Source organism: Scyliorhinus canicula, chromosome 16, assembly GCF_902713615.1.
Source record: "Scyliorhinus canicula chromosome 16, sScyCan1.1, whole genome shotgun sequence".
Lineage (NCBI taxonomy): Eukaryota > Metazoa > Chordata > Chondrichthyes > Carcharhiniformes > Scyliorhinidae > Scyliorhinus > Scyliorhinus canicula.
In genome coordinates, this window is record NC_052161.1 from 39791470 (window position 1) to 39806801 (window position 15332).

The 15332-nt window shown below is 47.6% G+C and overlaps 1 protein-coding gene across 3 annotated transcripts in view; it reads right to left on the reverse strand.

Annotated features, from left to right (window-relative positions):
• c16h10orf90 (chromosome 16 C10orf90 homolog) overlaps nt 1-15332 on the reverse strand; it is a 290020-nt gene that overhangs the window by 115456 nt on the left and 159232 nt on the right. For 2 of the 3 annotated variants that reach the window (XM_038773230.1, XM_038773229.1), the window contains one exon: nt 9049-10210. In XM_038773230.1, the coding sequence (XP_038629158.1) occupies nt 9049-10210 (1162 nt within the window). The remainder of the gene's footprint in view (nt 1-9048; nt 10211-15332) is intronic. The other variant, XM_038773231.1, reaches the window with a different exon arrangement.

Here is a 15332-nt window from a genome sequence, read left to right on the forward strand (position 1 = left end):
AGCATTTGAGGCCCGATTTTACCCATGATGAATTAATTTAACCTGTGAGGGTTTTGTGATCTTCTGGGGATCACGAGGCATCGTTTCACCACCAGCCCGGGGACTCCTCTGACAGGAGTGGCATAGTGCCCACCCAGGGTAGACAAAAATGGATGCAGGCATGCAGCTACATCTGGTGGCCAGGCATTGATAAAGCCATTGAAGAATTGGTATAACAGTGTCAGCCCTGTAAAACGCATCCGTCCTGCCTCCCTTGGCCACTCTCGACCCTTGGGAATGGCCAAGCCGCCCGTGAACCCGGGTCCAAGTTGACTATGTGGGACCTTTCATGGGCAGGAAGTTTTTAGTTTTGGTGTACATCCACTCCAAGTGGCTGTCTATACAGGAGATGGGACCATGACCTCAGTGGCCACGATGGACACCTGGTGCCGAATGTTCACCATTCATGGACTGTCGGAGTCCACCGTATCTGGCATTGGCACCCCTTTTACAGGCGACATCTTCTGGGTTTTTGTTCAAGATAATGGCATGTGCCACAATAGGATGGCTCTGTACTACTGAGTCTGATGGATTGGCTGGCAGAGCCATTCAGACTTTCAAGAATGCAATGCAGAAAGTCTCACAAACCGCTACGCAAACAGCTTGCCAATTTTTTGTTGTCATACAGTTCAACACTCCCAAACATCACGGGGGTCACAGCTGCGAAGTTGCTGATGGTCCATCACCTCAAAATCCACTTGGACCTCATGTCTCCTACATTGGCAAGGACGATGGAGGTCCATCAGGCCTCCCGGAGAAGTCAACGGGCTACGTGGAGGGGCGACAGATCGTTCCAGGTGGGGGACTCATTTTGGTTTGTAACTTTACCTCGGGCCACTTTGGTTAGCTGGATGGATTATGTCCCAGTCAGGGCCTGTGTCATACGTGATGAATGTAAATTGGAGGACTGTCAAAAAATACATTAACTATTTGAGGAGCGCGGGAGGGGGTGATGACCCCCAATTTGGAGCAAATGAGTCCCATTGGTGTTGTCAACACTCCAGTAAATGTTCCTGACCAGAGGAAACTCAGGACTCTCAAATCCACCTTGTCAGGTGGTCTTGTGGAGGCTGGTGAGGCCAGGGCCGGGATTCTCCCCTACCCGGCGGGGCGGGGGGTCCAGGCGTGTTGGAGTGGTGTGAACCACTCCGGCATCGGGCCGCCCCAAATGTGCGGAATTGTCCTCACCTTTAGGGGCCAAGCCCTCACATTGAGGGGCTAGGCCTGCGCTGGAGTGGTTCCCACTCCGCCGACTGGCGTGAACGACCTTTGGCACCACGCCAGCCGGGGCCGAAAGGACTTCACTGGCTGGCGTAAGTCCGTGCATGCGCCGGAGCGTCAGCGGCTGCTGATGTCATACCGGCGCATGCGGAGGGGAGGGGGTCTCTTCCGCCTCCGCCATGGTGAAGACCATGGCGAAGGAGGAAGAAAAAGAGTGCCCCCACGGCACAGGCCCGCCTGCCGATCAGTGGGCCCCGAACGTGGGCCAGTCCACCGTGGGGGCACCCCCCGGGATTAGATCGCCCCGCTCCCCCCCAGGACCCCGGAGCCAGCCCACGCCGCCAATCCCGCCGGTCAGGTAGGTGGTTTAATCCACACCGGCGGGAGAGGCCTGTCAGTGGCGGGACTTTAGCCCATCGCGGGCCGGAGAATCACAGCGGGGGGCCCACCGACCTGCGCGGGAGGCCCGCCGACCGGCACGGGGGTCCGCCGACCGTCGCGGCGCGATTCCCACCCCCGCTGAATCTCAGGGGGCGGAGAATTCGGGACACGGCAGGGGCAGGATTGACGCCGGCACCGGCCGATTCTCCGACCCGGCGGGGGGTCGGAGAATCCCCCCCCAGGTCTCTATCGTTGAGGCAGTGCCTCCTGAAATTTTATCAGCTATCGATACCCTGACTACCTTGAAGGATGCCAAGCCTGTATGTGGACTGTGGAGGTCTGGAAGGACGTGAAAGTCCCTAGACTGATTGACTCTTTGACCAACTCTCTTACCTCTGTGATCCTTTGCCATGTACATAGTTCTTGTGTAAAATGTTTTAATGAGCTTAAGGGGAAAGGGATGTGGTAATGTGGCCCCTTTAAGAGGGCAGGCCTGGCAGATAATGTGACAGGCTCAGGGCCAATCGCGCAGGAGCGCATGAAATAGGGAATATGAGCTTAGCCCTGAGAGAAGGACCACAGACAATGTGGACCCTGGATCTCAAGAGACAAGACCCATCCTATTGTGTTCTGTGTCTGTATTGTTACCAGCCTTTGCCTGTCATCAATAAACCCCTTTGTTATTACTGGAAGCCTTCAGCGTGTTTCTTGAGTCACCACAAATTTTAACTGTGACCAGCTGCCGAGTTGTACAGTACAAATTCCACCCTCCCTGTTAACTTCATGAAAGAAAATTCTGCTTGAATGTTTGTAGTGAATTATAAACCTAGTAATTCACACTGTGTTCTATTATATATATTGTGTCCTTGTGGGCTCTGTATACGAGCCGTTGTGCGGCTCTGCCCATAGGGGGAGATGAGGATTTCGTACTGGGCTCCACCCTTGGCTCCGCCCATGGCTCCGCCCATGGCTCCTCCCACTAACCGGAAGTATAAAGCTCTGCAGTCGTGAGCCTGCTGCCAGTTCATCTCGTCGCAGGCAGGCTCTGTTGTAAGACTATTAAAATCACTGTTCACTCCCAATCATGTGTCTTGTGAATTGATGGTCACACCAATTTAATAATCTTAGGAAACTTGAAGAAAACTACTATGGAATCAGCCCTCAAACCTGACCGACTAGAACTCAACCCGCAGGTTGCAGAGGCGAAATAAATCTTTCTACACTGGCTCAGATGTTTCAAGGCCTACCTGGCTGAATCAAGCACTTCAGAAACTACGGAGGAGCTGAAACTCAGCCTACTTCACGCAATGGTGAGCCACCGTATCTCTACTCAACTTAACAGTACTACCTCGTATACGGAGGCCCTGGCCATGCTCGATCAAATGTACGTGAGGCCCATCAACGAGGTCTACGCGCGCCACATTTTTACGACCCGCCGCCAGCGCCCCGCGGAGTCGCTGGAAGAATTCCTGCGCGATTTAAAAGCTTTAGCTCGGGACTGTAATTATCAAGCTGTATCAGCCGCCCAACATATGGAGCTCGCTGTCCGAGATGTATACGTGGCAGGGCTCAGGTCCAACTATGTGCGCCAGCCGTTGCTTGAAAAAGGGGCCCAGAACTTGGAGGACACTGTAGAGTTAGCTACAACTATGGAGGTCTCGTTCCGCAGCCTCACCTCGTTCCTCGCGGACCAAGCGACCCCATCATGGGCCCCCGACCAACGACTGCTCCAGGCCTGCGCCGTGCGGCCACCCACCCATTACGCAGCTCCAGTGTGCCATTTTTGTGGGCCGCCCCAACACCCACGGCAGCACTGCCCGGCCTGCAACGCGACCTGCTGGATTTTATCGCAAAGGACACTATGCCCGTGTCTGCCTGGCGAAGAAAACCCGCACTCCAAACTCTCCCGCAGCCCAGAGCACTCGCTTCCCAAACTCGCAGGCCCGCAGGCCCCGAAATGCTGCAGCCTGTATGCCGACTCCACCCCCACCTGGCACGTGCGACTCATGGGGGCCGCCATCTTGGCACTCCTCCTCCACGCGGCCGGCCACGTGCGACTCATGGGGGCCGCCATCTTGGATGCCATCTTCCTCGCCGCCCGCCACGTGCGATCCACGGGGCGGCCATCTTGGGATCCATCCTCTTCAAACACTGAAACTCACCTCGAAAACTACGACCTCAGTGGACAGTCATCACGGGCCACTCCAGCACAGCTGATCGAGCCGCCGACTACCCGCAACTCAGCGCGATCACGTTGGACCAGTCGTGTCCGAAACACCTCTGCAACTCGATGATGACCGTTAAAATCAACGGGTACAGTACACCATGCCTTTTCGACTCCGGGAGCACCGAGAGCTTCGTACACCCAGATCTGGTAAGACTGCAAACCCGTAGCCACTCGCAGCGGGCGGTACAGCTTGCAGGACAGGGTGTTTATCAGAACCGAGGTCCATAGGCTCTTACGTGAGGGGGTCATAGAGGCCAGTAACAGTCCCTGGAGAGCTCAGGTGGTGGTCGTCAAGACCGGGGAAAATTTCCGAATGGTAGTGGACTATAGCCAAACCATTAATCGGTTCACGCTCCTCGATGCGTACCCCCTTCCCAGGATTGCAGACATGGTGAATCAGATCGCCCAGTACCGCATTTTCTCCACGGTGGATCTGAAGTCTGCATACCACCAGCTCCCAACCTGCGGTGGAGGATCGAACTCTCCACCTACAAGTACGATATTATGTATTGACTGGGGAAGCTCAACGAGCCCCCAAATGCCCTGTCCCTCGGCACGTGCGCCAGCGCGCAAGACGACTGCTTGAAAGCTATCCACAATGACCTCTGCCACCCGGGGGGGGGGGGGGGGGGGGGGGGTCACCCGGGTCACCCGGCTCGCCCACTACATCAGAGCCCGAAATCTGCCTTTCTCCACCCAGGAGGTAAAAGCCATCACCAGGGATTGCCCGATCTGCGCTGAGTGCAAACCGCACTTCTATAGACCAGACAGGGCCCACCTGGTAAGGGCATCCCGGCCCTTTTGAATGCCTGAGCATCGATTTCAAAGGGCCACTCCCCTCGACCAATCGGAATGTGTACTTCCTGAACGTCATCGACAAGTTCTCCCGCTTCCTCTTTGCTATCCCGTGCCCCGATATGATCTCCCACACAGTCATCAGAGCTCTGCACAGTATCTTCACCCTGTTCGGGTTCCCCAGCTACATACACAGCGATATGGGTTCGTCCTTTATAAGCAACGAGCTGCATCAGTACCTGCTCGACAAGGGCATCACCTTGAGCAGGTCTACTAGCTACAACCCCAGGGGGAATGGGCAGGTGGAGAGGGAGAACGCGACGACCGAACTGGAAGACCGTCCGACTGATCCTCGGGTCCAGGAATCTCCCGACCTCCCATTAGCAGGAGGTCCTCCCCGACGCGCTCCATGCTATTAGGTCCCTCCTATGCACAGCCACCAACCAGACCCCTCACGAACGGCTATTTGTTTTTTCTAGGGGCATTACCACAGCGGTTTCTCTACCAGCATGGTTGAAGACACCAGGCCCGGTTCTCCTCCGGAAGCACACCCGGGCACACAAAACTGACCCACTCGTAGAAAGAGTGCTCCTACTCCACTCCAACCCCCAATACGCTTTCATCGAATACCCTGATGGCCGTCAGGACACTGTTTCCCTCCGGGACTTGGCACGTGCAGGATCCAACTCCACCAGCAAGGCCGCCGAGGTCCCCTCACACTACACCCCACACAACCCTCCGTGCCCTGCGCCCCCGCACCTACAGGTTCACGGCCCGTGCTCCGCGCCCCCGCGCCTATAGGTTTCCTACGCTCCCCGTCGCCCGTCGAACCAGTCGAGTACGAAACCCGGACCGAATCACCCCCGGAGTTCACTATCGTACCCTCACTGACTGTCACCACCCGAAGAGGCTGCAAACTTGGTGCTTTGCCGATCCCAAAGGACGACTCGGCCGCCGGACCGGCTCGATTTGTAGACCATTCACCTCCGCCGGACTTGATTTTTTTACAGGGGGTGAATGTGGTGAATTTTAAACCTAGTAATTCACACTGTGTCTATTATATGTATTGTGTCCTTGTGGGATCTGTATACGAGTCGTTGCACGGCTCTGCCCATAGGGGGAGATGAGGAGTTTGTACTGGGCTCCATCCGTGGCTCCGCCCATGGCTCCTCCCACTAACTGGAAGTATAAAGCTCTGCAGTCGTGAGCCTGCTGCCAGTTCATCTCGTCGCGGGCAGGCTCTGTTGTAATATTATTAAAACCACTGTTCACTTCCAATCACGTGTCTTGTGAATTGATGGTCACATCAATGTTCCAAGATATTCAAAGGTAATTTTTTTAATTGCTGACTATTCCATATCCTTGCTGATCACCTGCTAGCCTTGCTGACGACCTTCACCTCCTTTCCAGCCACAAGAGTCATGCCACACCAATGGAGTACTTGAGCTTCTGAGTCGACAGCTATCCCATTCACCTGCAAATCTAGCCCAGCCAGATACTTGCTTAGCACTTTTCTGGCTGAGGTAACTGGCCATGTACTACACAAATCCCCTAGTTACGACCACTGTGATGTGCAAAACGTATTCATGAAGGCAGACAATTTCAAATGCCATGTAAAGTTAGGATTCTTAGTCACAATTATCAAGAAAAGAAGTATATTTTCCGAATGCCGCAGTTCCCAACTCAATTTCTTTGTCAAAATGTTCTATAAGGGATAATAATGGTTTTGTATGAAACATTTAAAAGTGTAATTTAAAATTTGAATCACTCCAGTAACCAGACATCATAAAATATTACAGCCTGACTAGTTGAAAGTCTGAAACTGTACCCTTCACACTTAACTTTTAGTTTAATTTACATTTCAAATATTACGATTCTAACAGTTCGTGATCATTTTGGTTTCAGTTACCAAAATACGTTGGAGTTCAAGGGCTGGATTCTCCGCACCCTGACGGCGAAATCACGTCCAGCGCCGAGGCGGAGAATCCAGTTCCAAGCATGGAATCAGGACTGGCGGCGGTTCCTCGATTGTCCGGCCCCCGAAAAGCGGCGTACACAGGGAGTACGCAGAGCCACGTATCTCCCACCTGCGGCCATTGCCAGAGGCCCGCCCCGCTATTCCCCGTCCCTGACCAGCCGAAGTCCCGATGGTGTGGATCTAATCTGGTCCTGCCATTCGGGATACGCACGTGGTGGCTGCAGACTCAGTCCGCGGCCACCATGCTCGGGGGGGCGGGTCGATCGGAGGACAGGGGAGGCCTCATAGAGGACCCGGGTATTTTTGAGCGGGCAGTCCAGGTCGGGCGCGCGGCCGATTGGGGGCACTATTTCCGTGGTCCAGCTCTGCGGTCTGAGTCCGCCATGGAGAACGGCACAGCCACTGGAAGCCGCCGCCTTGCGCATGCGCGGCCTCTGACCAGGAAGTGCGGGGGGCCGTATCTGCAGCTGGAGCTCCAACTTTAACGACGGCTCGTTGCTAGCCCCCTGCAGAGCTGTGAATCTGTGGTCCCTTGATGCCAGTTTTTCTGGCTTAAAAGGCCACAGTTTTCACAACAGCATGGGGACATAGTCACTGAAATGGAGAATCCAGCCCCCGAGCTAAGCTCATAATATCTAGAATGCTTAGTTATGCTTCAGATAATTGTTCTCAATTTTCCTTAATTTTTTCATATCAATGCAAAATTGTTCAACTCACAAACCAATGAATATCTAGCACTATTCCTCAAATAACTGCAAATCCTAATGTGCAGCAGACCCATCAGCATCTGAAAAAGAAATGACAAGTTAACATTTTGAATGTAAATGATTGGTGGAATGCCAGAATCATTGATTTAACTTTACTCCCATGTTGGCTATGGATGAGCTGTTAGCAATCTCAGCTCGGAGTGGGAAGGTTGTGGGGTTCAGACCCATCTGGGAACTGAGCACAAAAACCAAGGCTCACATTCCATCGCAGAACTGAGGAAGTGTTTCACCGTCGAAGACGTGCTGTCTTTCGGATGTAAAACTGTTCTCTCAGTTTGATGTAAAATATTCCGTGGGACTATTTTCAAGAACATCATAAAACAGATTATCTGGTCATTATCTCATTGCTGTTTGTGGGAGTTGCTGTGCATAAATGAACCATACCATTTCTGACATTGCAACAGTGACAGCAGTGACGACACGTCAAAAGTGCTTCATTGGCTGTAAAGCACTTTGAGATGTCCTGAGGTCATGAAAGACTCTAAAAATATGAATCTTTCTTTTTTTTCAGATTCTGATGGACTTGCAGTATTTTTACAGCATTGTCTGTTTGTGCTTCAGATTTTCAACATTTACAGTTTTCATTTCTTTTACCTCCACCACTACTACTTTCTGTTCTATCCTAATGTCTACAGAAGCTATGGGCCGAGATTCTCCGAAATCCGGGCAAGTGTTGACGCTGGCGTCAAAACCGGTGCGAGCGATGATGGCATCAACGGGCCTCCAGGCCCAGTCATTCACCCCTTCCTCGGGGGCTCGAATGCCATTGGAGTGCTGTGCACTGCTCCGGCACCGAATGCCGCCCCTACACGGCCGCTGCAGGTCCACGCATCCAGCCTGGTGTCGGAGCGACGTGGCGGGATTCGTGTGCCCCCCCCCCCCTCAGCGATTCTCCGACCCGGCGCAGGCTCAGAGAATCCCGGCCATGATGTGGGTCAAGTTTCCATCAGTTACATTAGTGCCATTTCTGCAAAATCACTGAACCATGCAAAAGATCTCGGAAGTTTAGACAAAGGTGAGTTTCAGCCAAAGTCACTTATATTTTTATTTCCTGCAATCTTTTTGCCTTGGTTACAGATTCACTTTGCCCAGACCTGATCACTCCCTCAAACCTAATCATGCATCCCTGGTCAAAACTGTGAATCCTCCCAATTGTGCTGGTTTGGGGAGCCTTATCAAATGTAATTCATTTCCTTAGTCATACACAACCATCAGTAAGCATGCTTAAAAGATTTTAATTCTTTTTTTCAAGTAATCTACCAAGAAACTGATTAAATTAATTAAACTATGAAATGGCTCTGCATTTTTAGGTGGAGGCATTGGATTTCTTTAATAAAAATGCACACATTTTCATGGTGAAGCCATTTTCAGCTGTATTGATAAAACTGCACCAAATTGCCATTCTTAATTACAAAGAATACTTTTTAATGGAAAAAATAATTAATTACATTCAATTGACACTATCAGATTGCACTGGTTCATGGAATATTTTACATCTGTGACGATGCAAAATATAATTTGACAGAAATTTGCAAAATAACCTAAATAGTGTTTTATGCAACGCTTTGGTGCAATTTCTCAAGCAGAAATTCTGTCCTCCAATGTGCGTTTAGGAAAATAATATATTTTCTGGCACATACCTGATTCCCTAATAATCTCAGAGAATGCACTCTGCACTTTGTGTTGTTGGCATTTGTACTTTGGTTCAGTTGTGTCATAATTGGTTCCTTTATTCATATTTGAAAGAAAAATAAAGAGATGAGCAGACCTTTCAGGTAAACTTGGAGTATCTTTTATACCAGAATGTGCATGCCCATTACGTCGGTATTCAGTTGTACAATCTTTCTGAGCAGTTGATATTTGTCCCTGAATGAAGTCATTCTTTCTCAGGGATACATCCAACTGTTTCTTATCCGCCATTGTGAAAGTGACTTTTTGTTTTAAGTTTCCAATGAATGAAATAAGCTTAACTGTGCCATTGTCACCATCTGCTGATGCTATGGAAGAAGTGCAGTTTAGCTTCAAAGATAGAGCTGCTTTTTGTATTAATCCAGATGAGCTGCTGTTTGTAAGAGAGCAAAGATCAACCAAAAGGGATTTGTCTAAGTAGTAAGTACTCTTAAAACACTGTACTGGGACTTTGAAATGTGAGAAGGAAACAACGGGCTGAACCTGCTGAGCAAGGAGACAGGTTTTGCCATCGTTGTTGCTTAGCAGCAAAGTTTCAGGAAGCCTGCTGTCAATTTTTAAAGAGCTTGGCCTGTCTTCTGTTGAATGTAACACTGAGCGAGGCTCAGAGCACTTTCCTGCAGCAGTATATCTATCACTGCGAAACTTGCTGACATTATCTGTGTGGCAATGAATGTGCATAGTATCTTTGCAACTCTTGAAATTTTTCAGGACTTTCACAGATCTGCCATGTGCTGTTGAATTTTTCTCATTTGTAGAAGCACTGACAGTTCTTTTGGAGAGTTTATTAGAAGGGCTTATTATTCTTCGGGCAGTAATTGTGATGGAGGAAAACCCTCTCCTAGATTTAGTCAGGGTTTTACCTTTTCTGCAATGTATAGTCGAGTCCAGAATGCTTTTCTCAGCTGGTGTTGTTGACAGTGCTGCTGTGTGTAATCTATTAATCAGAGATAAGTTTTGATTGCTTAATGGTTGATGGGAGTGTCCGGCTTGGGCATGCTGTAAACAAATAGATGAAGCAGATGAATGTTCTTTGCTTGCTTCCCCTCGGATTGCTGGTGAGATTACAGCTGATGGAGCTGGTGCATTTGCTTTGCAGGATGTTGTGTACTGCTGAAAAGATTAAAAAATTGCAAATTAATCTAGAGTATTATGGAGAGCACTATATAATTAAAGTGCTAAGATCCTTTATTTCACTTTACCATGCATAAGTTGCTGAATTATTTTCCAGCTCAATTCCTATTAATTGAATGAAAATGAATATTAAATCTTTAATCCTGTTAAATGAGACAAAACAAAGCATGTATAATTGAAGGCTTGACTTTAATTGCAACATTCAGACAGCTACATTAGTACTCATATATAAACCTGTCGAGGTTCAGCTAGGTGGCAACATTTACAAGAAATTCCCTTCCTATGTGTCATATAATGTGCTTTCAATTCAATGTGTACAATGATTCATTTCCAACATGATGTGGGTGGGGGCAGGAGTAGTACCTAAAATCGTGTGTTCATTGCATGTGGTAATGTATGTCTTCTACTTACTAAAGTAAAATAAATGATATTAGAAAACTCCCAATGGTAATAATTGAATATAAATGTCAAATCTATGATGTTTCACATTATATGCACCACACATATTCAACCATCTACATAATTCAATAACTTTGTTTGATATAATTTTTAATAAGTTTGTTCTTTGAAGGGGAACGTAACCTGAAATTAGAATCACAGATATCTGAGAGATACATTACCATTTCCCTGATTTGATTTGATTTGAATTGGAGATGACTGAGAAAAGCCAACGGCTTCAGAAATTGGACGTGTTTTGCTTTTCTTTTTCAGGTCTTTGGCTAGAATCAGACGTGCAAGACCTTGTTCTTTTGAAATAACTATGAACTGTGGAGATCGTGTAATTAAATCCTATGTTACTTGGCACTTTAGCAATCATCATTTTTGATTATTTAGAAATTGAAGGGGAATTACACCACAACTTATCAGCCAAACAAACTAGCGCAACAAAATTCATGGGCATGGCTCTGCAGAAAAGACATTGCAAACTGGAAACATGGGAAAGATCTCCAGTGCAGCTAAAAGATTGCGTCAGCTGATTTTCCCTTGCATTAATGGTACTTTTATTGCAATGTTAGCAATACTATTTCTGCATTGCAGTACAATTATTGTTTTTCACTACAACTTAGCAGCCAGAGGCAGCGGTATTATGCATCAGGCAATTAACACACATGCAGATCTAAGCGAAATGTTTGAGTAGGGTACAAATTACTTCTAAATTTAAATGCCTCTGGAGTATTTTTTCTGTAATTTGTAAAATTGCAGGTTCTGCAGACGGGCCACACAGTAGATGTTCGGCAGTACAGACAGCCAAATATTGAGGTGTATTTATTTGCGAGCTAGATCTTTGGCAATTTATTCTTCCACTTCCAAATCACCCATATAACGAATAAAAGGCTGAAAATTATCATTAATATGCAGCCTCTCGGGTCCAAATGTCATTTAAAAAGTATTTAAATGATGTCCACAAAAGGATTGTCCACCATATTTCACGGTATAAACTTGAATAGATGTGGGCGCAGAGCTCTGACAGGGAAACTGTTCAATTGTTTGTCTCAGAGCATGTGAAAAATGATGTGCTGGAATTGTTGGTTCTTAATGAAGATTTAAGTTTAGAGTGACATTCTTTAAACATGCTATTTGATTACTTATTTATGAGTTTGCATTTTATGTTAGACGACCAAAACTGCACACGCACTTCAAATAAATATGGCATTTATGAGGTCTGTCTGCCCCTGGGTTAACCTTGTGTGAGGAACATGGGGCGGGATCTACCAGTCGTGTTGCGCCCGAAAAGCAGCGCGGCGCAGTGCAATGTGACCGATAGATGCCGAGAGATCCCATTTCTGGGATCTACCCAGCGTGCCACACGTCGCAGTATCTAATGCGATCTCGCGAGATGTCAGGATATGTATCCTGCTCATTGTGGGCGGGATCACTTTCTGGAAAATCTGCATATTGGAGTGTGCTAGTTAGTCTCACTCTAATATGCATTCCCGAGATCTAACCAAGGCGTGCGTTCTAACTCTCTCGCCTTGGAGACCTCGGGTGAGCGCCATTCAATGCTGGTTTCCACACAGGGACGAGACAAACGGCACTCGTGGGGGACTCCCAGTGGATTGGATGACTCCAGGTGCATGCCTTCTGTGCAAGGTGGCATCCTGGCAGTGCCACCTGTATGCCTGCCTGGCACTGCTGAGGTCCCCAGGTGGCACTGCCAGGGTACCAAGCTGCCATTTATTGTGTGGCAGTGATTGTGCCAGGTGCCCTGCACGGGCATGGAGGGTGGCCTGGGGACCCCCTTATAGTGAGTTGGAGCTCGGGAGGTTCAGAGGTTGCATCGGTGGCTCAAGAGATTGGGGCTCCACTTAAAAATGGCGTCCCAATCTCTCACTGCACGGAGCAGGCAGAAAACGGGGCTAAGTGTGGCCTCATCGGGGAGTTCCCCACTGAGGCCCCGATCTATCCGGATGGGCATTAGATAGCAGGGTGTTTCTCAGCCTCCGAGTGCTGGGAAACACTCGGCTAATGTCGCACGCTATGGGACTCTGTTCCCATTCGGGTAGGATTGCACCAGCCGGAGAGACCTGAAATATCTAAGTAGTCAGCCTGGATGCAATGAAGGTCCTGGCTTCAAATATTGTTCAGTCTTGTCCTGTAATTTAACACTGGCTAAAGCATTCAAATAAATGATCCTAAAATTCAGTTTTACGAACTCATTAAGTTTTAAAAATGGAATGAATATCCATTCACTTAAGTTGGCTTCTCTTCTGAACCTGGCAAGAATTATCTCGTATTCACCTTCACAAATCTGCTGTCGTTGTTCACTTTGTTTTTTGTTGGACACCATCCCTATTTGATAGGAAATTAACCATTTTTATCAGTGTTAACGATTGATGTTAGTATCAGGTTGGAGGATGGGGGAAATATCTGCAGAAATAATAAATAATATCATTCTAAATAAATATGACCAACAAAGTGCATTTCATTGGTATTCAAGCTTAGTTAATGACAAATAAAGTCATGTGTAACTGACATCCAGGAAAGGTGATAAACTGTCACACAATGACACAAATTGGACTTTTAATATTTCACTAAAAAGACAATCGAACACACTGATGTGATTCGACATCAATCTGGTGACTCTTAGTCAAAGGGATAATTTTTAGAACCAAACTCCAGAGACTCTTCTGTCGAGAAGTGAGTTTATTTCCCAATTCTCAGTATTGCTGGAATTGCTTATTTAGAACCTATCAATTGACTTGAGTTGAACTTCACCTTGATGTTCAACGATTTTCAGGCCGTAGCTCAGAATAAGCTGCTGATGCATCACCTTAAGTCTGAGCTGATCCAAATGGGAAACTGAAATCAGACCAAGTTGTATCAGTTTCTAAAGCTACTCTGTTATCCGTTTTTATCAAATAATCAGTTCCCTGAGAGTTCTAGAGCAGCTTTTTGTCGATAAATCGGAGACCAGAATAGAGAAATAATAAACTAGAAAGCTGGTCCAGTCTGGTATAGTTTCCAAAAAGAGCAGGTGTGCTGCATTGCAACTAAGTAAGGATGAACACTCGGTTGAAATTGGGCACTCAAATTAGTGTTCCAAATCCGTATGAAGACTGACAAATAAAACACTGTACATGGAAGCAGGGAAAATGCAATCAGGAGCCACCAGGAAATTACTGCATGTCTGTTCGTCATTTTATTAGAATGCCAGAGAACTGAAACAAACAATTTTACCAGGTAACCAGAGATGGCTGTGCTGCCAATTCCTGCAGATAGTAATTCACTTCCAATCCACAAAACACAAAAGCATAACCGAGAACGAACACAATTGGCCCTCTGTGGATCTGCACTGACGCTTTCTTAAACCAACAAGTGGATTCGATTTGGACTGCAATTTTGAATTTTTCTCAATTTGGATCATGTCAGATTTCTTATTTGGATGTAGTACTGATCCCTACAGATACACCTTACTGGCTCAGTAATAACACTTAATTGCTGATATGACACTGTCTGGTTTTAAAAATCAAATAAATCTGTGTGTTTCAAAATACCTGACGTAAGATATGTGTCAAACATCCTTGCATTACTCCCATGAGGCAAGTAGAAGCTGCTCCCCTTAAAAGAACTTACATGAACTCCCATGTTGAACTGGCATAGCCATCTCCTGGTTTATTGTTCAGCCTTTTGCTGTATTCCCAGGGAAAATGCCCCAGAAGGGTCACATTAAATTTCTGTATCTCTATTTGCTATCACTATTTAGAATGAGCAGTATTTCCATAAAATATACCTTTGTGGCAATTTTATCAAAGCAAACATAAACACACACACACCACACACCACATACAGTAACTTTATTACTTCCATCTATCATTATTTCATCCCTTATTCTAGCCCAACTTATTTTTTCCTTTAATACCAAATCAAAACACTGCGGATGCTGGAAATCCCGAATTGTTACAATACAGAAGGTGGCCATTCAGCCCATTGTGTTTGCACCGCCTCTGAAATAATACTATAACCTGCTAGAACTACTCTGCGGATCTGGTAACATCTGTCGAGAGAGAAACAGAGTGAACTATTCACCTTTCAGAACTGATGAAAGATCACAACCTGGAATATGAACTCTACTTCTCTCTTCACAGTTTCTGCTGGACCTGCTGTGTGTTTGCAGTGCTTTTTGTTTTCGCTTTGGGTGGGATCTACTGGTCGCCTTGTGCCCGGAAAATCAGCGTCGGGAGATCCCACTTCCAGGATCTACCCGGTTCACCACGCCTTGCGAGATCTGATGCAATCTCGCGAGACATCGTGATGTGAATCCCGCTCATTGTAGGTGGGAACACCTTTTGGCACATCTGCATATTAGAGTGAGATAGCTAGTCTCACTCTAATATGCGTTCTCGAAATCTACCCAAGGCGTTAGATCTAACTCCTTTGGGTGAGCGTCTTTCAGTGATCCCAGGCCTCCTGGACTCATATAGTAAGCTGGGGCTTGGGTGGGGTTCAGAGGTCGCGTCAGGGGCTTGAGAGATTGGGAGGCCATTTAAAAGTAGTGTCCCGGGGCGAAATTCTCCGACCCCCAGCAGGGTCGGAGAATCGCCTGGGGCCGCCTAAAATCCCGCCCCCGTCGTGGCAGAGATTCTCCGCCACCCGGGAAGTG